We start from the raw sequence: 26,132 nt of genomic DNA, 5'->3' as shown, positions 1-26,132 counted from the left end.
AAATTTGGTGGATCTCTTTTTTCCCATGTATCCTCTTTCCAAGTCATTTCCACAGAAGTGCCAAAGTGTGGAAAGGAAGCTGGGCCCCAATTTTATGTCGTGAGCAAAACTCTTCACATAGATTTGTACACAGCTGCTGCATTTGTCCTCATCCCTTTTCTGAACAGTCTTGTTACTGCCGCCTTGCTCTGGGGCTGCTTTTGGTAACCTTTCTGACACAGGTTTAATGCTGATTAGTCCCCACACAATTCTAGGGCAAGGCTCCCTGCCAGGATAAAGAATGAACAAAATTGGTTTGCACACAGGCCAGCTGCAGTTGCTGCAGCTCGAGTCTGTCAAATGCGGACCATTTTCTTGTTTACCAAGATGAGGTTAAATTAGCACAGCATGAAGCAGAGGGATTAAAAAAAAAAAAAAACAGCTAGCTATGCTAGTTAAATATGATGCAGTGAGTATGGAATTCAGGTAATTTTAAATGTGTTTGAGAAGAGAAGGTAGTATACAGCACTAAGAGTTTGATGAAAAGCTGCTTGAAGGATTTGCTTGCTCTGAATGGGGGAGGGGGTAGGTGGACTGCATAATCTCTTAGAGATTATTCGAGTCTGGCATGTTATGAATTATTCATTTATGCGGTATTATTTTCTAAAATATTTGAATTAGCATGTACATGTCTGTAGAGCCATCTTTAGTAGAGGGACTTCCAATCTGGATGGGAAGGTAAGATGAACCATGTAAGAGAGACCAAACCCAAGAGGCTTTTGACTTTACCCATTGGTTTTCCCAGCCCTGTTTCCTGGCCTTTCATCTCTCTGCACTGTTCTCATTGCAGAGCTGGCCCACAGGGAGCCCACGCTTCTTGCCCCTCCAGTGCAAGGTGGAGGAGGAAAGAAGAGCCCCCTTGGAGCCTGCCAGGGCAGAGCAAATAGCTGAGGTTATAAAGGGGAGGTATAGTATAGGAAGGGTGAGAGGAAAAGAAAAGGCAAATATAGAGAAGAGAGAGAGACACAAAGGTGCTGGTCTGCAGTTTCATCAGACTCCCAGCCCTTCACAGCTGTCCAGACCCTCACCTCTGTCCCTCTGACTCTCAGATCCCTACTGTAGGGCTGGGGCAGTAGATTATGGGGAATGAATTCTCTTACAGACCAACCCCTGAGTACCACCACCAGGAAAACTAAGGTTATTAGCTTAAACTGCAATCTGTGTAGTTAGAGAGCATCCTTCCTTTTTCCCACTGTGTACTTCTCTTTCAGCTTGTTGCGCTATTCAGCTTCGTGCTGTACTTCTCATTGCCCTTCACCTTTGCTGATGTGGTTTTACCTTTTGCCTCAAGACCAAGGCAGCAGCAACGGGACCAAGTCAGGACACAGCAGTGTGGTCAGGGTGTGAAGAACTCACAGGCCATGTTAAGCTCAGGTTGGAGGAAACTGTCACAGGAAAAATAAAGACTTGCCTCTATTAGGTAGAAAGAACAGAGGAGTCATAGTGGATGGTGGAATGGTGGGATTATTTATACAAGTAGGATTTCAGCTGAGCCCTGAAGGATAGTGGTCTTCTGATCTCCAAGCCTAAAGGGTTCACTGAGGAGCACAAAGAGGGTTTTTATTATATCTCTAAAGTTTTATTTCTATTTTAAAAAATTGTGAAGCGGGCAGCCCGGGTGGCTCAGTGGTTTAGCGCCGCCTTCGGCCCAGGTTGTGATCCTGGAGACCTGGGATCGAGTCCCATGTTGGGCTCCCTGCATGGAGCCTGCTTCTCCCTCTGCCTGTGTCTCTGCCTCTTTCTCTTGCTCTGTGTCTCTCATGAATAAATAAATAAAATCTTAAAAAAAATTGTGAAGCAAATATAGCATGTTAACACTAGTTGAATTTGGGTGGAAGATACTTATGTGCAGGTATTCATTATTTCTGTTCTACTTTTCTATATGTTTGAAATATTTTTTTTAATTACAAACATGAAAAATAGCCTTAAAGCTGAGCAGCACAAGAGAAAAAAAGAATTTAAATAATATGCAAGTTGGTAGCCAGCTCTTAAGTAGACAAATGGTAATGGTAGTCACTTATCAGGGTCTTTTTTTTTTTTTTTTAAGATTTTATTTATTTATTCCTGAGAGACACACAGAGAGAGGCAGAGACACAGGCAGAGGGTGAAGCAGGCTCCATGCAAAGAAGCCTAGTGTGGGACTTGATCCTGGGAGTCCAGGATCACACCCTGAGCCAAAAGCAGACGCTCAACCACTGAGCCACCCAGGCGTCCTTGAAGGCGGCCTTGAAGGAACACAAAGATGGTATATTTTTATGCAACTAAAGAACTGAAAAGTGACTAAAGTCATACATAGTGAAGGAACAAATTAATGGAAAAGTGTAAAAAGTAATTAACAGGTCAAAACTTTTTCATGGCTTGGGCTTAACCTCGTTTAGGTGTGAGATATACTAATATAGAATTCATGCTGTGCATCACTAGAAGAATTTAATATAAATAAATAACTTATTTTAGTTATTATCACCAAAAGGAGCAAGCCAGGAATACTGCACAAGAAATAAGGGTAATCTGTACACCTGGTTTTCACACCCCTGTATCTACATGAAAAAAGAGAAATGTAAGCACTTCTCTGAAAGAGTAGCTTTAATGCATATATTTAAGTTCTTATAAAATATGCTGTTGTAGCCTCTGTTTTGATATAATTGTGTTCACCAGCTTGAATTATTGCTTTCTCAAGAACTTCTTCTAATAAGGACTAAGGGAAGAACCATTATTAATAATTTTTTGTATTCCTAGAATGCTTTGTTAAGCTTATAACAAAAACTGAATATATGTGTTGATTGGCAATATATAATTTTGAACAGTCTATTCACCCCTAGTAAAATTGTGTTCCTAGTGAATAAATTTAATCTTACTGTAAAAAGTATTTCTATGTAACGTAGTTTTTCTAAATCACAGTCTATTAATTATTTATATGTTATTGAAGTTCGAGTTTGTTGGGTTTTTGTTCATTCATTCATAAAAAATGGAAAGGCCATCCTAAAAGAATTTGACTTACTATAGTCTCTCACAGAAGTATAATTTAACAAACTTCTGGCAGTAACATTTATCTACCATGTAAGTATATCTGCAAAATTATAAGTATCTGGAATGGTCTTACGGAGGCACAAAATCCATAGTGCAGTTTTCCTGTTATTTCTCAGCTATTGTCAAAAAGAAAACCATTTTATCAAAAATAGTAATGATAATTTAAAAAACTTTATTCCAGTATAGTTAACATATAGTATTATATTAGTTTTAGGTGTACAGTATAGTGATTCAACAATTCTAAATATTATTCAGTTCTCATCATGGTAAGTGTACTTTTAATTCCCTTCACTTTTTCTTTTTCTTTTTTTTTAATTCCCTTCACTTTCACCTATCCCCCACCTTCTTGCCCTCTGGTAACCATCACTTTGTTCTCTGTTTTCTTGTTGTTGTTTTTGTTTTCTGTATTTAAGAGTGTTTTTTGGTTTGTCTCTCTTTCTCCCATTGTTTGCTTTCTAAATTCCACATATGAGTGAAATCGTATGGTATTTGTCTTTCTTTGATTGACATATTTTGCTTATTAGCACTAGGCTCTCTAGCTCCATCCATGTTCTTGCAAATGGCAAGATTTTATTCTTTTTTATGGCTGAATAATATTCCATTGTACTATATTTTCTTTATCCATTCATGTATTGATGGACACTTGGGCTGCTTCCATAATTTGGCTGTTGTAAATAATGCTACAGTAAACATAGGGGTGGGTGCATGTATCTTTTCGAATTAGTGGTTTTGTATTCTTTGAATAAGTACCCAGTCCTGCAAACACTGCATCATAGGGTAATTCTAGTTTTAATTTTTTGAGGAACCTCCATACTGTTTTCCACAATGACTATATTTTGTATTCCACCAGTAGTGCGTGAGGGTTCCTTTTTTCCCTACATCCTTTCCCAACACTTGTTGTTTCTTTTGTTTTTGATTTTAGCCATTTTGACAGGTGTATGTTGATACCTCATTGTAGTTTTGATTTGCATTTCCCTGACGACGAGTGATATCAAGCATCTTTTCATGTGTCTGTGGGCCACCTGTATGTTGTTTTTGGAGAAATGTCTGTTTATGTCTTGTGCCCTTTTTTGATAGGATTACTTGGGGTTTTTATGGTGCTGAGTTGTATTTCTTTATATATTTTGGATACTAACCCTTCAATAGTTTTGTCACTTACAAATAACTTCTGCCATTCAGTAGGTTGTCTTCTAGTTTTGTTGATGATTTCTTTTACTGTGGAGACACTTTTTATTTTGATGGAGTCCCAATAGTTTTTTTTTTTTTTCTTTGCTCTTGTTTTTCTTACCTCAGGAGACATTTCTAGAAAAATACTTTTATGGATGATGTCAGAGAAATTACTCCCTGTGCTCTGTTTTAGGATTTTTATGGTTTCAGTCCTCATATTTAGGTCCTTAATCCACTCTGAGTTAATTTTTGTGTTTGGTATAAGAAGATGATCCAGGTTTATTCTTTTGCATGTGGCTCTCCAGTTTTCCCTACACCATTTGTTGAAAAGGCACATTGCATATTCATGTCTCCTTTGTCAAAGGTTAGTTAACCATATAATCATGGTATTGTTTTGGGGCTTTCTGTCCTGTTCTGTTGATCTATGTCTTTTTTTTAAAATCCTGGTACCATGCTGTTTTAATTATTACAGCTTTGTAGTATAACTTGAAATCTGGAATTATGATATCTCCAGCTTTATTTTTCAAGATTATTTGGCTGCCTGGGGCTTTTATGGTTCCATATGAATTTTAGGATTATTTGTTCTAGTTCTCTAGTTCTAGTTGGTATTTTGATAGAGATTAATTAAGTCTGTAGATTGCTTTAATTAATATGCACATTTTAACAGTATTTGTTCGTCCAATCCATGAGTGTGGAATATCTTTCTATTTGTTTATATATCTTTTTCTTTCTTTCATCATAGTTTTATGATTTTCAGAGTATAGGTCTTTCACCTCCTCAGTTAAGTTTATTCCTTGGTATTTTTTTATTTTTGGTGCAGTTGTAACAATGGAATTGTTTTCTTAATTTCTCTTTCTGCTGCTTCATTATTAGCATCTAAAAATGCAATGGATTTCTGTACATTGGTTTTGTATCCTGCAACCTTACCAAATTCATTTATCAGTTCTAGTGGTTTTTGGTGCAATCTTTTGAGTTTTCTCTATATAGTGACATGTCATCTGCAAACAGTAAAAGTTTTACTTCTTCCTTGACAATTTAGATGCCTTTTATTCCTTTTTCTTTTCTGATTGCTGTAGCTAAGACTTCCAGTACTCTGTTGAATAAAAGTGGTGAGAGTGGACATCCTTATCTTGTTCCTGATGTTAGGGAAAAAAGCTTTCAGTTTTTCACCATTGAGTATGGTGTTAGCTGTGGGTTTTTTTTCTTTTTCTTTTTCTTTTCCTTTTTTTAATGCTTTATTTAAATTCAATTTTCCGACATATAGTATAACACCCAGTGCTCATCTCATCATATGCCCTTCTTAATGTTCATCATCCTATTACCCCATCTCCTCCCACCTCTCCTTCTGCAACCCTTTGTTTCCCAGAGTTAGGAGTCTCTTTTTTTTTTTTTGAGTTAGGAGTCTCTATGGTTTGTCTTCCTCTCTAATTTTTCCCCACTCAGTTTCCCTCCTTCTCCTTATGGTCCTTTCACTATTTCTCATATTCTACATATGAGTGAAACCATATGATAATTGTCTTTCTCCAACTGACTTATTTCACTCAGCATAATGCCCTTCAGTTCCATCCATGTTGAAGTAAATGGTAGGTATTCATCCTTTCTGATGGCTAAGTAAAATTGTTTTTTTTGTTTGTTTGTTTTTTGTTTTGTGTGTGTGTGTGTATGTATACACATCTTCTTTATCCATTCATCTGTTGAAGGACATCGTGGCTTCTTCCATAATTTGACTATTGTGGACATTGCTGCTATGAACATTGGGGTGCAGGTGTCCTATCATTTCACTACATCTGTATCTTTGGCGGTAAATACCCAGTAGTGCAGTTGCTGGGTCATAGGATAGCTCTATTTTTAACTTTTTTTTTTTTTTTTTTTTTAATTTTTAACTTCGTGAAGAACCTCCACACTGTTATCCAGTTTGCACCAGCTTGTATTCAGCTGTGGGTTTTTCATAGATGGTTTTTACTGTGTTGAGGTATATTCCTTCTAAACTTACTGTATTGAGGGTTTTTTATCATGAGTGGATGTTGTACTTTGTCACATGCTTTTTCTGCATCAGTTGAGATGATTCTATGGTTTTTTATCGTTTCTCTTATTGATGCCAGTGATTGATTTGTGCATATTGAACCACTCCTGGAAATAAATTCCACTTGATTGTGGTGAACCATTTTTTTTTTTTTAATGTATGTTGAATTCAGTTTGCTAGTGTTATATTGAGAATTTTTGCATCTGTATTCATCAGAGACTTTGACTTGTAATCTTTATTTGGTTTTGGTATTGGGATAATGCTGGCCTCATAGGTTGAATTTGGAAGTTTTCCTTCTCCATTGGTTTTTTTTGGAATTTTTTTTTAAGCTTTTACTTATTTATTAGAGAGAGTGAGCATGAGAGAGAGCGAGAGTGCAAGCAGGAGGAGGGACAGAGAGAGAGGCAGACTACCTGCTGAGCAGGGAGCCTTGTGCGGGACTTGATCTTAGGACTCCAGGATCATGACCTGAACCGAAGGCAGATGCCTGACTCAGCCACCCAGGTGCCCTTTTTGGAATAGTTGAGAAGAACAGTTATTAACTCTTCTTTAAATGCTTGGTAGAATTTGCCTGTGAAGCTATCTGGCCCTGGACTTTGTTGGGACTTTGGGGACTTTTTTGATTATTTTTTGTTGTTGTTGTTACTTTTCTGATTACTGATTCAGTTTCATTGCTGATAATGGATCTGTTCAAATTTTCTATTTCTTCCTGTTTCAGTTTTGGTTGGTTATATGTTTCTAAGAATGTATCCATTTCTTTTAAGTTGTCCAATTTGTTGGCATATAGTTTTTCATAATATTCTTTTATAATAAAAAATTCTTTTATAATTATTTATATTTCTGTGGTGTTTGTTGTTATTACCTCTCTTTCATTTGATTTTGTTTTAGTCCTATTTCTTTCTCTCCTCTCTCTCATCCTTTTGATGGGTCTGGCTAGAGATTTATCAATTTTGTTGATATTTTCAAACAACCAGCTCCTGGTTTCATTGATCTGTTCTATTGTTTTTTAAGTTTTTGTTTTTGTTTTTGTTTTTGCTCTGAACTTTATTATTTCCTTCCCTCCACTGGTTTTGGGTTTTGTTTGTTCTTTTACTGGCTCTTTTACTGGTGTAAGGTTATGTTGTTTATTTAAGATTTTTCTTCTAGAGGTAAGCTTATATTGCTATAAACTTCTCTTTTAGAACAGCTTTTGCAGCACCCCAAAGATTTTGGACTGTTGTATTTTCATTTTCATTTATCTCCATGTAGTTTTTTTTTAGTTTTTATTTTATTTTATTTATTTATGATAGTCATACAGAGAGAGAGAGAGAGAGAGGCAGAGACGTAGGCAGAGGGAGAAGCAGGCTCCATGCACCGGGAGCCCGACGTGGGATTCGATCCCGGGTCTCCAGGATCGCGCCCTGGGCCAAAGGCAGGCGCCAAACTGCTGCGCCACCCAGGGATCCCTCCATGTAGTTTTTTATTTCCCTTTTGATTTCCTAGCTGATCCATTTATTGTTTAGTAACATATTATTTAACCTCCATGTATTTGTGCCCTGTCCAGATTTCTTCTCATGGTTATTAATTTCTGGTTTCATAGCATTGTAGTCAGAAAAGATGCATGGTATGACTTCAGTCTTTTTGAATTTGTTGAGATTTGTTTTGTGACCAAATATGTGATCTGTTGTCGAGACTGCTCCATGTGCACTTGAAAAGAATGTGTACTTCACGGTTTTAGGATGGAATGTTCTGAATATATCTGATAAATCCATCTGATCCAGTGTGTCATTCAAAGCCATTGTTACCTTGATCTTCTGTTTGAATTATCTGTCCATTGATGTAAGTAGGGTGTTAAAGTCCCCTATTATTATTGTATTACTCTATTACTTCCTTTATGTTTGTTATTAACTGCTTTATGTATTTGAAGGCTCCCATGTTGGGGCAAAGTATTTACAGTTATATTATATCTTCTTGTTGGATTGTTCTGTTTATGATTGTATAGTGTCCTTCTTTATCTCTTGCTACAGTTTTTGTTTTAAAGTCTGTTTTGTCCAAAATAAGTTTTGCTACCCAGCTTTCTTTTCACTTCTCTTTGCATGATAAATGCTTCTCCATCCCTTCACTTTTAATCTGCGTGTGTCTTTAGGTCTGAAATGAGTCTCTTGTAGGCAGCATAGAGAAGGGTCTTGTTTTTTTGTTTTTGTTTTTTTCTGTTTTTTGTTTTTTTTTTTAATATTCACTCTGTCAATCTGTGACTTTTGTTGAAGCATTTAGTCCATTATATTCAAAATAATTATTGATTTTTTGCCATCTTGTTACTTGTTTTATGGTTGTTCTTGTAGTTCTTCCCTGTTCCTTTCTTCCCTATTGTCTTCTCCCACGGTTAGTTGGCTGTTTTTAGTGATATGTTTGGATTGCTTTCTCTTTATTTTTTGGATATCTATTACTTGTTTTTGATTTATGTTTAGCATTAGGTTTGTATATAACATTCTGCTTATAGTAGTTCATAGTAAGTTGATGGCCGTTTAAGTTTGAACCTATTCTGTACTCTTCTCTCCCCACATTTTAGGTTTATGGTGTCATATTTTACATCCTTTGTGAGTCCCTTGACTGATTTTTATAGATAATACTTGTTACAGCTTTTTGCTTCCTACTTGTTTTACTCTTTCTTTTCGTCTTTCCTTTCTGCTCAAGAGTCCCCTTTAACATTTCTTATTGGACTGGTTTACCGGTCATGAATAGCTTTTGTTTGTCTGGGAAGCTTTATCTCTCCTATTCTGAGTGATAGCCTTGCTGGATAGAGGATTCTGGACTGCAGATTTTTCCCTTATAGTACTTTGAATATATCATGCCCTTATCTTCGGGTCTGCAAAGTTTCTGCTGAAAAATCAGCTGGTAGCCTTATGAGGTTTCCCTTGTATATAATTGCTTTCTTTTCTCTTGTTGGTTTTTAAATTCTCTATCATTACTTTTTGCCATTTTAATTATTATGTGTCTGGGTGTGGATCTGATGAGTTGATTTTGTTGAGGGATCTCTGTGCCTTCTGGATCTGGATTTTTGTTTCCTTAACCAGATTCACTAAGTTTTCAGCTATTCCTTCCTTCCTTCCTTCCTTCCTTCCTTCCTTCCTTCCTTCCTTCCTTCCTTCCTTCCTTCCTTCCTTCCTTCCTTCCTTCCTTCTTTCTTTTCTTTCTTTCCTAAGATTTTATTTATTTATTGGGGGGGGGGGAGAGTGCACTGTTGGAGGGGAGAGGTAGAGGGAAAGGGAGAAGAGGGCTCAATCCCAGGACCCTGGGATCATGACCTGAGCTGAAGGCAAATGCTTAACCAACTCAGACATTCAAGGGCCTCTCAGCTATTATTTTTTAAAATAAATTTTCTGCCCCCTTTTATGTCTCTTCACCTTCTAGGATTCCTGTAGTGTAACTGGTTACTATGCTTGATGGAGTCACTGAGTTCCCTAAGTCTATTTTTATTTTGCATAATTTTTTTTTTCTCTTACATACGCAGCTTGATTACTTTTCATTACTCTGTCCTCCAGGTCACTGATCTATTCTTCTGTTTCTTCTAGCCTACTATTTATTCTATCTAGTGTATTTTTAATTACATTTATTGTTTTCTTCATCTCCTTCTTTTTATCTCTTTTTTAAGGGTCTCACTATGTCCTCCACTCTTCTCAAATCCAATGAGTATCTTTCTGACCATTACTTGAAGTTTTCTATCAGTCATATTATGTATCTCCATTTTGCTGAGGTCTCTTGCTGTGATTTTGTCCTGTTCTTTCATTTGGGATATATTCCTCTGTGTCCTCATTTTCTCTGCCTCTTTGTGTCTGTTTCTGTGTGTTAGGAAAGTCAGCTTCCCCCCTGCTCTTAAAAGTAATGAAGTAGTCCTGTAGCCCTATAGTGTAGTGTCCCCTGTTTACCAGAACCTGGTGCTTAAGAGTATCTCCTTAGTGTGTTGCATGAGTGCTGCTACTGTGGCTGAACCACCTTTTCTTACAGTGGCTCTCTTTGCCTGTTGTAGGCAGTGTTTGGTCCTTGTGCTGTTAGTGAGCAAGTGTGGGGCTGCCATGAGCTTGAGTTGAGTCAGACCAGGTGTTTGCCAGAGATGGCAGTAGCACCAACTGGAGGGCACTTTTCCCAGTGTTTTCCCTGAGAAGCTTATGTTGGTGGGCACGGCCTGCAGTCAGACCAGATGTCTGCCCCCAGTCCACTGCTGGAGCTGCAGTCTGTGGTTATCATTTTATCTCTCTGGGGCAGGAGTCACTTTGGAGTGCACTGGCCCCTGTCCAGGCTGCTTGTACACTGCCAGGCCTGTGGCACTGCCCTGGATTGGCTCTGGCCAAGTGGAGGGGGAAGACCTGTAAGGTACAGAGTGGGAGGGTAGCAGGGTTTGGTGTAAGCAGATTATGTAGCAAGTAACGCTGAGCTGTTTCCCACTGGGGGCTATATGTTTATATAGGGGAATGTGAGGAGGAAATGGCACCCACCAGCATCTCTTTTCTTGGAGGAGTCTCCCAAGGATCTCTGCCCCTCCAGGACACCTCTTAAATTAGTAAACTACTCTTCTTGTTTGCCTCAGAGATTTTTCAAACTGCTGCTTCTATGCTATATCCTTAGGGGCTGTTTGTTGTTCTTTGTCTTTTAAGGCAGGGTCTAGGCTCTCCCAGAGCCAAACCTGCCAATTTCTAAAATTCCAGGTTTTAAGTCCCACTGGTTATAAGAACTCATAAAATTCGGGCCCTCTGCTTTTCAAATCACTGTGCGGTTTATTTTCCCCATACAGGATCCCCTATGTGCGGGTCTGTTCCCTTCTCCATGCCCTTGGCTCCTTCCTTACTGCAGATAGCCCTACAGGTTCCTTTAGTTCCTAACTGACTGCATTTCCACCCTACCTACCCTCTTCAGTGTGGCCTCTTCTCTGCATTTAGTTGTGGAGTCTGTTATGCAGTCTTCAGGTCATTTTCTGACTTACTTACTCTGATAAGAATGTTATCTATATACCATGGGACGAGGTGAGCTGAGGGTCCTCCTGCTCCACTGTCTTCCAGTAATGATCATTTTAACATATAATTTCAGTACAATTATAATCACAAATCTGAAATTCTTATTAAATGACTTTTATTCCTCCATGAAACTATTATTCTAGAATTTGTACAAACAAGGTAAAAATCTTCACATAAAGTCAGGAGCAATCTCATGTTCATTTAACTATCCCATATTTTTAATTATTCATTTCCTTAGTAAATGGTCCTTGAATTTGTATTATGCTAGGCACTGTGTAGGCCTGGAGATTCAGAGGTGAACAAGATACAACCTTATCCTCATAGAACTAAAGGCTTTTCCAGAAGAAATGCCTATAAACGTAGAACTGAAGAGTGGCTAAGAATTGGTGGAATATAGGGGCAGATTGGTGGGGACAATGCTGGAGGAAATATTTGCGACCGAACAGCATAAGTAAAAGTTGGCTAATTTGAGAGGATATTGTACATATGGTGAACAGCTAGTAATTTCTGAGTGACTAGAGTGCAGAATACAAAGGATATAGAAAATCCTGTGGGAAGGGTTAAGACATAAGCAGTCAGGTTGTGAAAAATGTTGAAGCTGTGTTAAGGAATTTGAGATTTATCCTTAGGATGATGAAGCACTACTGAAAAATTTTGAAAGAGTGTAACATCACATTTGTATTTAGAAAGATATGTTGGTGGCATTATGGAGTAAGAGTTGGTGGGAAGTAAGCTTGGGGGCACTTGGAACAGTGATGACATGTAATAATTCAGGATGAGAGATGGTACTGGATCAGACTATAGCAGTGGGGGTGGGGAGAATTAGATTTAAGAAAAATAGGTTAAATCAGTAGGATGAAGTATGTGATTAGATGTGGGGAATGAGAGAGAAAGAGGAGTCAAGGATGACCAGCTGTCTGGCTTGAGCCACTGGGTCAGTGGTTGTTACTACTCATTGATGTAAAGAAATTACCAGGTAGGGCTTTGGAAGTGATTCTCTCTTTGGTCTATAAGAACTCTTCTGAGTCCAATCATTTGTGATTCTTGACTAAGAAAGCTTATTTTACATCCTGCAGATTAGACTATTTTTACTGCCACTTACTTAAAAGTGGGAAGGAAGTAAACATGTCATTCCCAAGATGTCCGTATCTCTGACTACTCAAAGACTTCAAAATAATAGTTAAGATTTGTTAGAGTTCATTGGTTTGTTTGTTAGAGAGAACCCTGTTTTCTATAGGCAGTGTATAATTTTGTCTAGTTACATATATAACTTAGTTATGTATAGCCCTTTATAGTCAATATAGTCTTGTGTTAAATAGCTATAATGATGACAGAGCCATTGTTGTCAAGATGACAACATAAATATAATATTTAACTAAATTAATACATGTTAAAGAAAATATTTAACTCTTTAACTTATTGCCAATGGGAATACAAAATGGTACAGTCACTTTGAAAAAGACAGTTTGACAGTTTCTTATAAAAGTAAATACACTTTACCATATGATATAGAACTACTCCTTGGTATTTGCCCAAAGGAGTTGAAAACCTATACACACATGTTTATAGCAGCTGTATTCATAATGACCCAAACTTGGAAACTTGGAAGTGTTGCTTCCAAGATACTCTTTGGTAGGTGAATGGATAAATAGTCTATGATATATCCATACAGTGGAATACTGTGCAGTGCCAAAGAAAAATGAGCTACCAAGACATGAAAAGACATGGAGGAACTTTAATTGCATATATATATATATAATGATTCCAGCTCTTTGACTTTATGGTAAAGGCAGAAGGATGGAGGCAGCAAAAAAGGTATACGTATGTAGTTGCCTTGGGTTGGGGGCAGAGAGCTCAGAGGATTTTTTAGGATAGTAAAACTCTTCTGTACCATACTGTAAATGATAGATACATGCCATTGCAAATTTGTTAAAACCTTGAAAATATATATTACCAAGAGAGAACCCTTGTATAAATTGTGGACTTTGGGTGATGATGCATGGATCTTCCATTTATTTAGGATTACCTTTTACTCAGAGACACACGCAAATTTTTTTTCCTGGCATCTACAGTATTTGTTGGAAATGCTGCTTATATCTTTTATATTAGTAACTATAGGACATTTCTTCCAACTACAAATCAGTACTTAATGGTAGATTCATGTTACTGAAGGGTTTGGATTTTATGCTTAAAATTATTTTCTTTAAAAAAGAAAAGGACCTTTATGGTAGTTCCTGTTTTTATAAGATAACTTCATTCATTATTGCCATTTTCCTTAAGTAGTTTACCTAAGGTCACATATAGTTTAGTTTATATTTTGTAAACTAAGTATTTATATTCAATATTTATGCTCTAGAAACAGAACAGCTAAGATTTTCTATGTTATGAGGATATTGAACCCTCTTTGCCTTTTTAAGATTTTATTTATTTATTCATGAGAAACACATACACAGAGAGAGAGAGGCAGAGACACAGGCAGAGGGAGAAGCAGGCTCCATGCAGGGAGCCTGACGTGAGACTTGATCCCAGGTCTCCAGGATCACACACCGGGATGAAGGTGGCACTAAAACTGCTGAGCCACCGGGGCTGCCCTAGAATGACTTTTAATCAGGAAGTCAAATCTGGCTAAGTACCAGATAGTACTCTGAGTGCTACAGTAAAATAGTGAATATGAATCCCTTTTAGTGTTAACCCTTCTTCAGGGATGAGTAAGGAGATAGCAGTACTTAGCAACTACATGAATTGTGGCATCAGTAATAGAGGAAAAGCATTGCGGGAGATGATGAGTTCAGTTTTGCAAGCATTGAACAAAGCTGCTGGTTACTGAAACAGCTGAGTACAGGTTCTTGGTGGGTAGTAGGAATTGTGATTTGAAATTCAGGGCTTGAGATCATCTTGAGGGTTTTCTTCTATGTCTGATGGAGACAGAAAGGAAGGCTTTGTTTTTCCTATAAGGAAGAGAAAAATTCTACTCTTCCCTCCTGTTTTTATCCATGGTTGTTTTGTTTTTTGCTAATTTTTAAAATTTGAGAAAGTGGTTAAAATGGTTTTTTTTCACCCTACCGTAGGTGACTTGACTTTTTTCTTAACTTTTTAAAGTATGCTAGACAGTAGCTTTGGGATCTAGGAAGTTCCTCAACAGGTCAAATTGTCTTCTTCCTAAGATATGTGGACCATGATTTCATAGGTTTGTGCTATCCCCCAATACCATTTTAAGAACTGGAATCCCTGCAGCAGTTCATTTTAAAGCCTGAATGCTCTAGCATTTTAGGGGAGGGCCTTGAGGACCTTTGGATAAAAGTGCATCTTGATGAAGAGACTTAGAGGCCACTTTCACTTAGCAACAATTACATCAATGGAGCCATTCTAGCTGCAAAAAACTTCAGGTAATTGTTGGAATAATAATACTTCTGTTCGATTCTTATAGGAAGATTTTCTTTCTCCGTGAATCTTAGTAACATTTTTTGGCCTGTTTTGCTCATATAACCATTTCATAGACCTTGAATCAGGGGGGCATTAGTAAAACAGATGAACCCTTTTTCCTAGCTTGTAATTTATATCTTTTTTTTCTTTCTTTTTTAAAATTTTACTTATTTATTCACAAGAGAGACACAGAGAGAGGCAGAGACATAGAGGGAGAAGCAGGCTCCCTGCAGAGAGCCTGATGCGGAACTCAATCTCAGGACCCCAGGATCATGACCTGAGCCAAAGGCAGACACAACCACAGAGCCACCCAAGCAACCCTGTATCTTTTCTTTAAAGAACTAGTTGATTTCTTTTGCAGGTGTTTTGTTGTGTTTTGTTGAAGAGGATAAGAGGAAGAAAGTGGTATTCTTGTATATGTTCCTTGGTATTGCTGTGCAAACTAAATGGAGTTACTTGTTTCTGACTCCTTATAGTTTTTTTTTTTTTTTATGAGAGTTTTGGCAGGAAAAAGTAATGAATGGAAATGAAGGGAAAAGCCTGTGTTAGCTCTGAGCAAATAACTGCTTCCTTGAGTCATACATCAGAATTGTTTCAGGTTGAATCATCTTAGAACTGTAGCCCTATCGTGTTACTTGTCAGCTATAAATATTTTAATGCTGGATGCCTTTCTTTTGTTCCTGAAGGCAAAGGGTGGCTCCCTTGGTATCCTTTTAGCAGAAAATAAGTTCTTTAGCAATAGGAAGGATTTGTTTATACTGTATAACATACAGCATCAAATAATAATATTAATACGCTTTCCCAGAAATATATTGCATAAAAGATCTTCACACAAGATAGGTCTCTACTAATACTAGTGTGTTGTTATTATGTAATCTGTATTTTATATATGAGGAAACCTTTGCTCAAATAAATTATGATTTGTCCTAAACTATTAGAACCCAAGATAGTCAGCTAGAAGTAGAACCTTGTTTTCTTGGCTATACTTATTACTTGAAAGTCACTATTATATTCTTCAGAATAATAAAATCATTTACTAAGCACTGGTAAACACATGGTACTTATTTGATTAACCTAAAAATTATGGACCCTTTCCTCTTAGGGAGTTTTTTCATATGTTAGCATACTTCAATGACTTTAAAACATTTTTTTTCCTTATCTCACATTTTATCAGAAAAGGGATAGTATGAAAAACATGGCTTAGAAGCAGAGTGCTTTGTTTATTCCTCATTATCAGAGGACTATAGATCTTGAATTAATTGCTAAGTTTATTTTTGCAAGTAAATAATCTGCTACTGTATTCTGTTCTTGGCAATATAATGCACAGTGCCTAATAAGAATTTGGTCTCTGTCCAGGTTCCTAGCACACAACTTCTAGAACCCTGGTAATTTCCTAAGTAATAGGAGTGGGATCCTAATGAAGTAATGGTGGGCCCCTAGATAGCCTCAGGATAGGGGCTGGTTATCAGAGGACTTGAGTCAACTGGGCTTCTGGGGAAGGGAGGAAGTTAAGGATTTGAGTCATCACATGGCCAATGATCATATCAGTCCTGTGTATGTAGTGAAGCCCATTAAGAAGCCTAGGTACTGCAGGCACCTGGGTGGCCTAGTCAGTTAAACAACTGACTTGGTTTAGGCTCAGGTCATGATCTCGAGTTCATGAGATTGAGGCCTGAGTCGGGCTCTGTGCTGACTGCTTGGGACTCTCTTTCTCCTCCTCTCCCCCTGCCCCGCCCCCCAAATAAATAAAATAAATCTTTAAAAAAAAAAAAAAAAAACTCTAAATACCAAAGGTTAGTGGAGCTTTTTGTTGATAAACACATTGTGTGTGTAGTGGTGGCAAGTCATATACCCCGATTCCACAGGAGAGAGCATGAAAGCACAGCATTCCCTCCCAGACCTCACTCTGTGTATGTCTCCATTTGTGTGATCCTTCTGATTTGCATCTTTTGTAATAAAACTGCAATCACAAGTAATAGTGCTTTCCTGAGTTTCATGAGTTGGTCTAGTGAATTATCAAACCTGATAGTCATGGGAACTTCCAAATGTATAGCCAACGTGTGAGAAGGGCAGGTGGGCTAGGGATCTCTGAAGTCAGGGCAGTCTTTTAGGGGTCCATGCCCTTTAACAGGTGACCTCTCCGCCAACACCAGGTGATTAGTGACAGAATTAAATTGAGGTACTTCCATTTGGGATTGAAACAGAATACATGTGTTGTGTATTCTAGATTTCCAGTGAATAAACTTCAGTAATTGAAGTGTATTTAGTGTTAGCTAAGTACAGTGTGGCTCTTTAATTTTGATGTGATCAAGGGATCCCTGGGTGGCGCAGCGGTTTGGCGCCTGCCTTTGGCCCAGGGCGCGATCCTGGAGACCCGGGATTGAATCCCATGTCGGGCTCCCTGCATGGAGCCTGCTTCTCCCTCTGCCTGTGTCTCTGCTTCTCTCTCTCTCTCTCTCTCTCTCTCTCTCTCTGTGACTATCATGAATAAATAAAATCTTTAAAAAAATTTTTTTTTGATGTGATCAAGAATGAAATGTGTTGTGAATTTCTTAGAAATTTAAAATTTACTAGATTGATATTGATGTGCTTTTATTAATATCTTAAACTTTTAAGATTACCATGGTTAGTGGTTTTTTATTGATGATTATTCCTCAGTAAGGTCTATAAATTTTCAGAGATCCTTCAGCTTTTGCTTGATTGGCTTTATGATCAGCCACTTAGACCTGCAAGATTGCTGACTGGATTTAGAAGTTGTATTTTTAGAAAGTTTAACAAGTCCATCATGGGTTAAAACCTGTAGTCTTGATTAGTAGCTTAGTAGTGGATGTGTGGCTTCTTCTATTGAAGAGTAGAGAGCATTCATAAAAAAAATTGGCAAACTCTGTCCCATATTTAAAGAGCTGCATTTATTTTGTACAATAAAAAGCAGTCTAGAGAGTTATCAAGAAATAGAAGGCATAATATAGTCAGGAACTGGTAACATAGTAAGAAGGTCAGTGCTAACACGAATAAAAAGCCAGGGTAATCCAGAAACACATAAATAGCTAACTGCTCTAACAATAACCCAAACTATCAGTGGCTTGAGACAATAAAAGTTTATTTCTCATTTAATGTTTAATCTAATGTAGGCCAGGGTGGGAGGGACTCTATTTTGCAGAGACATTAAGTGACCCAAGTTTTCTTCCATTGAGTGACCTTCCTATCTCTTTACGGTCCTATTTCTATTTGCATTTAGCTGATAGATGGCAGAGGACGGACAGGTATGTGCCTCAGCCTGGAGGTGACACATGTCACTTCTGGTTATTTTTCGTTGGCAAGAACTAGTGATTTGACCCTCACCCAGATGCAAAGATATTGGGAAGGAGAGAACATGGTTGTTAGCACCTGTAGTCTGTCACAGATCCAGGATCAGTGGTAGTTGTACTCTGGTGCTAAGGTAACTGGCGTGCCTTATCCAAGTGAGAATAGTGTGGGACCATTTCTACGAGTACAAGGTGGGGAAAAATGTAATGGAGTGAATGCAATTTTTAGGAGTTCCGTGTCATGTTATACAGCCTTACAAGGATAAAGTAGATAAACTTGCTGGGGATAGGAAGAATGGTTACCTGGGGGAGTATAACCTGTTTTAGCCATGATGGCATATGGAATGGGCAAAGTCAGCTCTCTGGGAAGACAAGATAGGAGAATGAGAGATCCTCACAGGGACTGTACTGTACTAATCCTATCCAGAGCATCAGTCACTGTGCCAGGCACAGTGTAGACACCTTTTATCTTTAAAAAACAAAACAAAACAAAAGCCTTTCCCTTCCATATATTCTCCAATATTATACATTTCTCATCTTTCCAGCAAAACTCTGCAGAAGAGTTACTTATACTCTTTGCCTCTACTTCCTCTCTTTGCATTCTTTCTTGGAACACCCCAACCTTTCACATCCACCTCTCCACAGACTTCTCTTCAGGGTCACCAGTGACTTCCACGTTGTTAACTCTTTCTTTGTTAAAACATTTTCTTTACTTGGCTTTCATGATGCCCATGCTTCTGGCCTTTCTCTTTCCTTACTGGTTGCATTTTTCATTTACCTGTTTGCCTATTCCTCTTTCTCTTAATGTTTATTCTTGAGCCTCCCAAGAACCTGACCCCAGCCTTTCTCTCTTCACCTACATTCATTTCCTTGGTGATCTTATCCAGCCCTGTAATGTTAAATACCATCTGTTTGATGCTGAATTTTCTAACTTCTCCCTGAATTTTAAACTCACATTTCTAAATGCTTGATGAAAAACTTCATTTGGATATCTAATAGGCATCACAGACTTAACATATCTAAAACTGAATTCTTTATTCCAGCCTCCCAGCCCTCTGGTAAAAACCCTCTCCTTCTACATTGTTCCTCATCTTAGTAAAGAACTACCATATTCATCTAGGTGCTCAGACTAGAAACCGTGGGTATCGTGATATCCTTCTTGACTACGCCTTTTTCTCACATCTAATTTGTTAGCAAATCATATCTTTTATGTCTTCAAAATATATTTAGGATCTTACTGCTTCTCCTTACCCTGATGCTATTTCCCTGATCCATCATCTTCTGCCTAGATTATTGTATCATCTTCTGCCTAGATTATTGCAGAAGCCTCCTAAGTTCTTTCCATTTCCACTCTTATCCTCTACATTCTGTTCTTACAGCTGTCAGGGTGAGCTTATTCAAGCCAAGTCACTTCTGTCTTTAAAATATTATGCTGAGTGAAGTAAGTCAATCAGAGAATGACAAACATTATATGGTCTCATTCATTTGGGGAATATAAAAAATAGTGAAAGGGATTATAGGAGAAAGGAGAGAAAATGAGTGGGAAATATCAGTGAGGGAGACAGAACATGAGAGACTCCTAACTCTGGGAAACGAACAAGAGGTGGTGGAAGGGGAGGTGGGCGGGGGGTTGGGGTGACTGGGTGACAGGCACTGAGGGGGGCACTTGACGGGATGAGCACTGGGTGTTACGCTATATGTTGGCAAATCGAACTCCAATAAAAAAACATACAAAAAATAAAAATAAAACTTTTTTTTTTCCCTAAAAAATAAAATTAAAAAATAAAATACTCCAGTCGGGATCCCTGGGTGGCTCAGCGGTTGAGCTTCTGCCTTCAGCCCAGGGCATGATCCTGGGATCCGGAATCAAGTCCCACATCAGGCTCCCTGCATGGGACCTGCTTCTCCCTCTGCCTGTGTCTCTGCCTCTCTCTCTGTGTGTCTCTCATGAATAAATATCTTTTAAAAAAATTAAAAACTCCAGTTACTCCCCATAAATAAAGAGCTTACCATGGCCTCAGAGGCCCTGTCTTATCGGGCCCTGGTTACCTCTCTGACTTTGTCTACCATCTCACTTAAATACATTGCACTGACCTCCTTGCTGCATCTCAGCCGTGACAAGCTCATGGATACCTTAGGGATTCCGCACTTGCTGTTTCCTCTGCCTGAAATACTCTTTCCTGAGATGACCTCCTACATAGAATTGAGAGCACACTTGGAGCTAGGCTGTGTAAGTTTGAATTTTAGAGTTGTCTGACCTTGGCCAAGTTATTTAACCTTTTTTTGCTTCAGTTCCAACATCTATAAAATTATAAAATAGGAGCTACTTTATAGAGTAATTATGATGAAATGATTTAATATACGTAGAACACTTAGAATAACACCTGCTCTATAGTAAGCACTGTGTGTTAACTATGATAATTATTATTACTTCACTAGGTCTCACCTTAAATGTCACCTGCTCAGAGATTATTTAAATCGTGGTAGAATCATTAGAATGGATAATGAATATGCAGCCTTCTAGGGGATCTATTTCGAAGAGGACAGCTCACTGTGATGTAGAAACAACCCATGTGTAGGAAATGTCTTTTTGTGAATGTCACAGGAGTACCCCTTCGTTGTTTTTTTTTTTTTTTTTTTTAACCAACACGTGGGATCCCCTTGCCCCTGCTTTCCTTTCCCTAGTCAGTCTCTCTTGTAGGATCTACTGCTGTCCAGTATTCCCTCTACAACTCCAGATCATGTCAATTCAGGCAGGGATCTTTGGAGACAGACAGTTGGGGACCTGTAGTGATAGACATAAGAGAGAGAATTACCTCACCACTACATCCTCCCTTCCTTTTTGCCTCAGTATGGATTTCATAGGCAGCATCCATAACTCTCCATTTTCTCCTCTCACCTTTACCAAAATATTGGGAAAAATTTATTGACTTTAAATATTGTATCTACTATTACCTGTGTGGGTGCATGCTTGTGTGTGTGTGTGTTTAAACTTTCCCTTTAGAGTGAAAAGGAACAAAAGGAAAAGGGCAAAAGAAATTACCTTTTAACTTCCTATTTGTTCTCATTGTTCTTATCAGCAAGCTTTCTTTAAAACATCTAGACTTCTGTGGTATCCTTTGGGGACAAGAGGATAGGGAAGTATTGTGAGGCTTGCCCTTGTTTTGTGGAGAAAATACTCAGTCATCTGAGATGACAGGCTACAATGGAAATGGATAATGAGGGAGGGAACTTACTGAGGCCCTGGAAGCAGGTAGGTTTAGAGAAAGAGGGTAATGGGACCACTCAGGCTGAGAAGGCTCCAAGGTTGACGCATATCACAAACCCTTCTCCACTTGCAACCCTATATACAAGTGGTAGAAATTCTTACCCAGTGGCTTGGAACTGGGAGTACCTACTCTCAGTGCACTGAGAGGAAGTATGGAGCCACTGAAAATCCAGATCTAATGCTCCCAGCCACAGTGAGAAGAGATGTGTTCTTGGTATTCTAACATCATCTACAAACATAGTAGCAGGCTCTTTATATTATGACATATTTGAGATGCTTTATGGAAGTTAAATTTTTGGAGCTCAGTCCTTCTAGAACTACACATTTACACTCTAGTATATTTATCTGTCACATTTCGATTTTATTTTATTTTTTATTTTATTTTACAGTGAGGGAGAGAGTGAGCATGAACTAGGCAGGGAGGAGCAAAGGGAAGGGGAGGCAGACTCCCCACTAAGCAGGGAGCCCAATGCGGGGCTTGACCCTAGGACCCTGAGACCATGACCTGAGTCGAAGACAGATGCTTAAGTGACTGAGCCACCTAGGGACCTCTTTTTTTAGTTATACATTATCTTTTTACATATATGTACTATAAAGTAAGCTTTCAAGTCCAAATTTGATATAACAGTGATTCACATTATAGCTTTGTATGAAGCAGATGCACTTATTTCATTGGAAATTTTCTAAAATATTTAGACCATGGTTTATTGGATTTTAGTAATCTGGAGGCGAGGATAAAATAATTGAATATCTAAATCTACTAAAAAGATTTTTGCTTATATATAATTCTCTAAGTTGACCTAGAATAACTTTCATATTTTTCCTTTTTTTTCCCCTTTGGTAAAACCAGAAACAGGAGCTATATGAAGTAATTGAACTATTGGTAAATATTCCTAGTGATATTCTCAGCACCCAAGAGTTTCTGTCTTAATTAGGACAGAATAGCCTTTAGATGAGATAGGCCAGAATTGTGAGACCAGTTAATGGATTAGTCTCCCTACTTTGCATCTCATTTTTGTGAGAGTAATATTTTCAGTTGTAAAGTCCAAGTGGGGAGATTTTTGTGTCATGGCCTAATACTTCCCTATTCTGCTACATCTGTACTCATTAATGAGTAGTAGTTCTTGTAAACCAGAAAGGAAAAACAAAAACAAAACCCTATCGTATGTATTTAATAAGTGAGGCCTGCTTCTTGAATTCTTCCTTGCTAGTCCCAATCATAACAATTGTTTGCCTCCCAGAAGTGTGCAGTATCCTGGAGGGGAGTATACTGACTTGTGTGCCCACTGGGGCACCCTCAGCCAGTGACCTTGTACACTGCCTGGGTGTATGTGTGGGGGCTATTCAGAGGTCTGTTTTGGGCCATCTTTCCCTGATGATAAATGTCAACATGCCATCTGGCTGTCTGGAAAGATCCAGATAACCTCCTTGGTGATTTCAGGGTGTCTTTGGCCTTTTGTAATGGATCAGTTCCTTTATTCCTTCAGTTCATGAGTTCCAAAGGCTTCCTTCCCTAGTTCTTTGTTTTTGTTATTGTCTTGTGAAGGGAGAGTGCACAGAGTTTCTGCAAACCTTGATTGGGATATTTCTGTATCCACTCTCACAATATATGTGGGCAAATACCCTCCCAGAGTAGAAGTGTAGCCTTTGTCCTAAGACCATTCAGACCTTTGAGGTATAGATAGAAAGATTCCCTGGCAATTAGGACCCTACATTATCATTATTTAGCTCTTTAAAGGGAGGACTGGATATCTAAAATTTGTAGACATCTGGATAACCTATTCAGAAGTTTTTACACTCTTCAAAGCTGCCAAGTTACAGAGGTCTAATGTGAGTTTCTTAACTGCCTATGTCCTTACTGTAGTAATTTTCCTCCAAGAGTTGACACTTCTGGTTAATAGCACATAAAGGGATGATTGATTAAATGGAACCTCAGTACAGAGCATACTTCAATTCATGTTTGCATAGAGTGATTTCCAAAAGGTAGGTTACTTATAAGATTGCATACTGTATGATTTTGTCCTTACATAATGGAATGCTTTTTTAAAACAGACTTGATTTTTAGAGCAGTTTCAGGTTTTAGAAAAATTGAGATGATAATACAGAGTTCCCATATAGCCCATATCACCCCAATCACACACATTTTTCCCTATCATTAACATCTTACAGTAGTATATTTGTTACAACTAACAAGTCAATTGATATATGATTATTAACTAAAGTCGTATGTACTCTATTCAGATTTCTTTAGTGTTTACTTAAAGTCCTTTTTTCTCTTGGGGGATCTCATCCTATATAACACATTATATTCAGTTATCTTGTCTCCTTGCACTCCTCGTGGGTGTGACTGCTTCTCTGACTTTGCATTTTGATGTCCTTGGTAGTTTGGCGCAAGTAATCATCAGGTATATTGTGGATTGCTTCTCTTGGGATTTATCTGATGTTTTTCTCCTGATTAGACTAGAGCTGTGAAATCCTTTGGTAAGACTGTTTAGCTTTGTAAGAAATGGCCATGCTGTCTTCCAAAGTGGCTGTATCATTTTGCATTTCCACCGAGCAATGAATGAGAGTTACTGTCACTTCATGTGTTTGTCAGGATTTGGTATAGTCATTTTTTTTGGACTTCAGCCATTCTGATAGGTTGTGCAGAAGTTGAGATGTAATTTTTAAGGTTGGTCATTTAGTCTTGCTATCATATTTTATCTGACTTTGGAAGCCTTGGCTTTCTCCTGATATTTCTCTTCAAATCAGCATTGAGAAGAATATATGTGCTTTTTTCCCATGTGAATAATTGTTAACAGATGTTTAGTATTTCGCATAATACATTAAGATAAAATTACCTATTTGTGCTTTCTTATTAAAAGTAGCTTATAAGCTACATACTATTAGTGTTAAGCTACATTCCATTGATGTTAATGTCTCATGTTTAATTGCTTTTGTTTAATTTGTTATTCTCATTTTCCATTCTTCAGAGTCATTTTGCTTTTGTGTTTGTGTTTCTTTGTTTATAAAGTTTTTTGTTTCTGTTACATTATGTAGTTTTGTACCAATGGCTAGAAGCAGATCGTCATGGCAAGAGCCAAGATGCTGCAAATACGACTTCAGGTAAAAATAAAATAAAAGTAAAAATAAAAATTGAGGTGTTAGAAATCCTTATTTTAATTCACCCCAAGCCCATAATAATTGATTTTTTGTTTTCATTATTGCTTGGGTAAAAAATAGGTATTATTTTGTATTTTTGTTCTCTCATCTGCATCTTAATTTTTATAAAGACCTCATTTGCTTCATGCCTTGAAAAAATTATTCACTAGTCTTAAGCTCTCTTGGCAGATATATACTATTTTCTGAGGAGGAAAGGCTGAATGAATTGCAGCTTAAATTTAGTAGCAAGTTACTTAACAGTATTACTTGGAATTAAGTTTATATGTGTTTGTAGTGGGGGATATTAATATTTGCACAAATTTACAATCCTTGATCATTTCAGGATAGTGTTAAAAAAAGGTAGATTTTAAGTTAAGTAAAGGATGTTTGTGTATAATTTCAATTGCCTGGGAACCCAAATTCTTAGACTGATTCATTTCTCCTGCTAAGTCTTAGAAGTAAATTCTAAGTTAGAAATTCATTTTTAATATGGGTTCAAAATGAAAAGACTAGATTGTTCACCCATCTCCCATCTTCAGAAGGCTTCTTAAAGATTCTCTTCTTTGCCTATTAATAGTAATGATAACTACATCCACTCATGTCTAAATCCTTAACAGTGTTATCAGAATTTCTACATAGTTGGTTCTTCCCTTAATTTACTTCAAAATGATATTTGCCAAGACAGCTATTTATATACAGCAACGATCTTTCCTATTGCCCCCTTTTTCCTGGCCGTCTAGTAAGTGGTGGTGGTGGCAATGGTGGTGGTAGTTCTATATTTTCTTTTCTTAGATTTGTGTTTCTTTTTAGTGAGTGTTTCCATTTTTTTTGCTTTTGTGAAATTTTTTCTCTCTGAAAAAGGTGATTTTCCTTCTCTCTCTTCTGGTGATTCCATTGTGCTTCAAGAGGGTGTGGTGTTCCTTAGTTAATAGAACAATTATATTGAAAATGGCACTCTCATGACTTTTCTGAGTTATCCTCTGCCCATTAATAACTTGATATATGAGTGAAGATAATGTTAGTATTTTACCAGACTCAGGCAGGAATTCATTAAAAGGTAAGTGTTGCAAGGAGTTATATCTTACATTATGTGCCGCTTATTCTGTTCACAAAGTGTTTCACATTTTATTGACACTTATGATAAAAATAAACATTTCTGTGGGTGGGTGAAGGAGAGGAATTCTTGGTTGCTGTATATTATCTGAGGATATCCTGTTCCTGAGTCGATAGCAGAGTCAGAAGCATAGACCTTTAGGACCAAGAGAGAATTTTTGTTTTGTGTTTTCTGTGATTTAAAGTGAAGGGAAAGTAGTATTTTTTTTTTCTTTTTTTAATGAAGAAGTAATCAAAAAATTATTAGTGTTTGCATGAAAATCTAGTATCAGCTTAAAGATGTCGTTTACCCTTCCTGAAATCAGACATTCTGAACCCTAACTCTTCTTCAGGCACACTAACTTGTGGACACTTCCACATTTTTCCATTGATTTTGTAAGCATGCTCTAGAGGCATGTTGCAAAAATTCATAAACTATCCTCAGGGATGCTTTTAACAGTTTTTCTTCTAGCTGTGAAAGCTATCTATCTCTTAGAAGATGGAAATGTGGAGTAGAAAGATAGAGATGAAGCATTTGCCTAGATAAGTAAGAAGAATCCAAAGGAAAATAATCATTGGTCAAGGGCTAAAATTACAAATAGTAGGTTAGTTGCTGCAGCAAATCTGTTTAAACTCTGTGCCTTTATTCAGAAAAGCTT

The 26,132-nt window shown here is 37.6% G+C and overlaps 1 protein-coding gene across 8 annotated transcripts in view; it reads left to right on the top strand.

Annotated features, from left to right (window-relative positions):
* The window catches only part of DENND5B (DENN domain containing 5B), a 199,377-nt gene that overhangs the window by 59,604 nt on the left and 113,641 nt on the right, over positions 1-26,132 (top strand). For 6 of the 8 annotated variants that reach the window (XR_005380009.1, XM_038577197.1, XM_038577195.1 and 3 more), the window contains exon 2: positions 24,280-24,345. The exons of the other annotated variants lie outside the window; for them this stretch is intronic. Coding sequence is in view for 5 of the 6 variants with exons in the window: in XM_038577197.1 (XP_038433125.1) it covers positions 24,280-24,345 (66 nt within the window). In the remaining variant the exon portion in view is untranslated. The remainder of the gene's footprint in view (positions 1-24,279; positions 24,346-26,132) is intronic. 8 annotated transcript variants of the gene reach the window in all.

Source organism: Canis lupus, chromosome 27, assembly GCF_011100685.1.
Source record: "Canis lupus familiaris isolate Mischka breed German Shepherd chromosome 27, alternate assembly UU_Cfam_GSD_1.0, whole genome shotgun sequence".
Lineage (NCBI taxonomy): Eukaryota > Metazoa > Chordata > Mammalia > Carnivora > Canidae > Canis > Canis lupus.
Note: the sequence above shows the minus strand (reverse complement) of the source record. Positions and strands in the feature narration are given on the sequence as shown.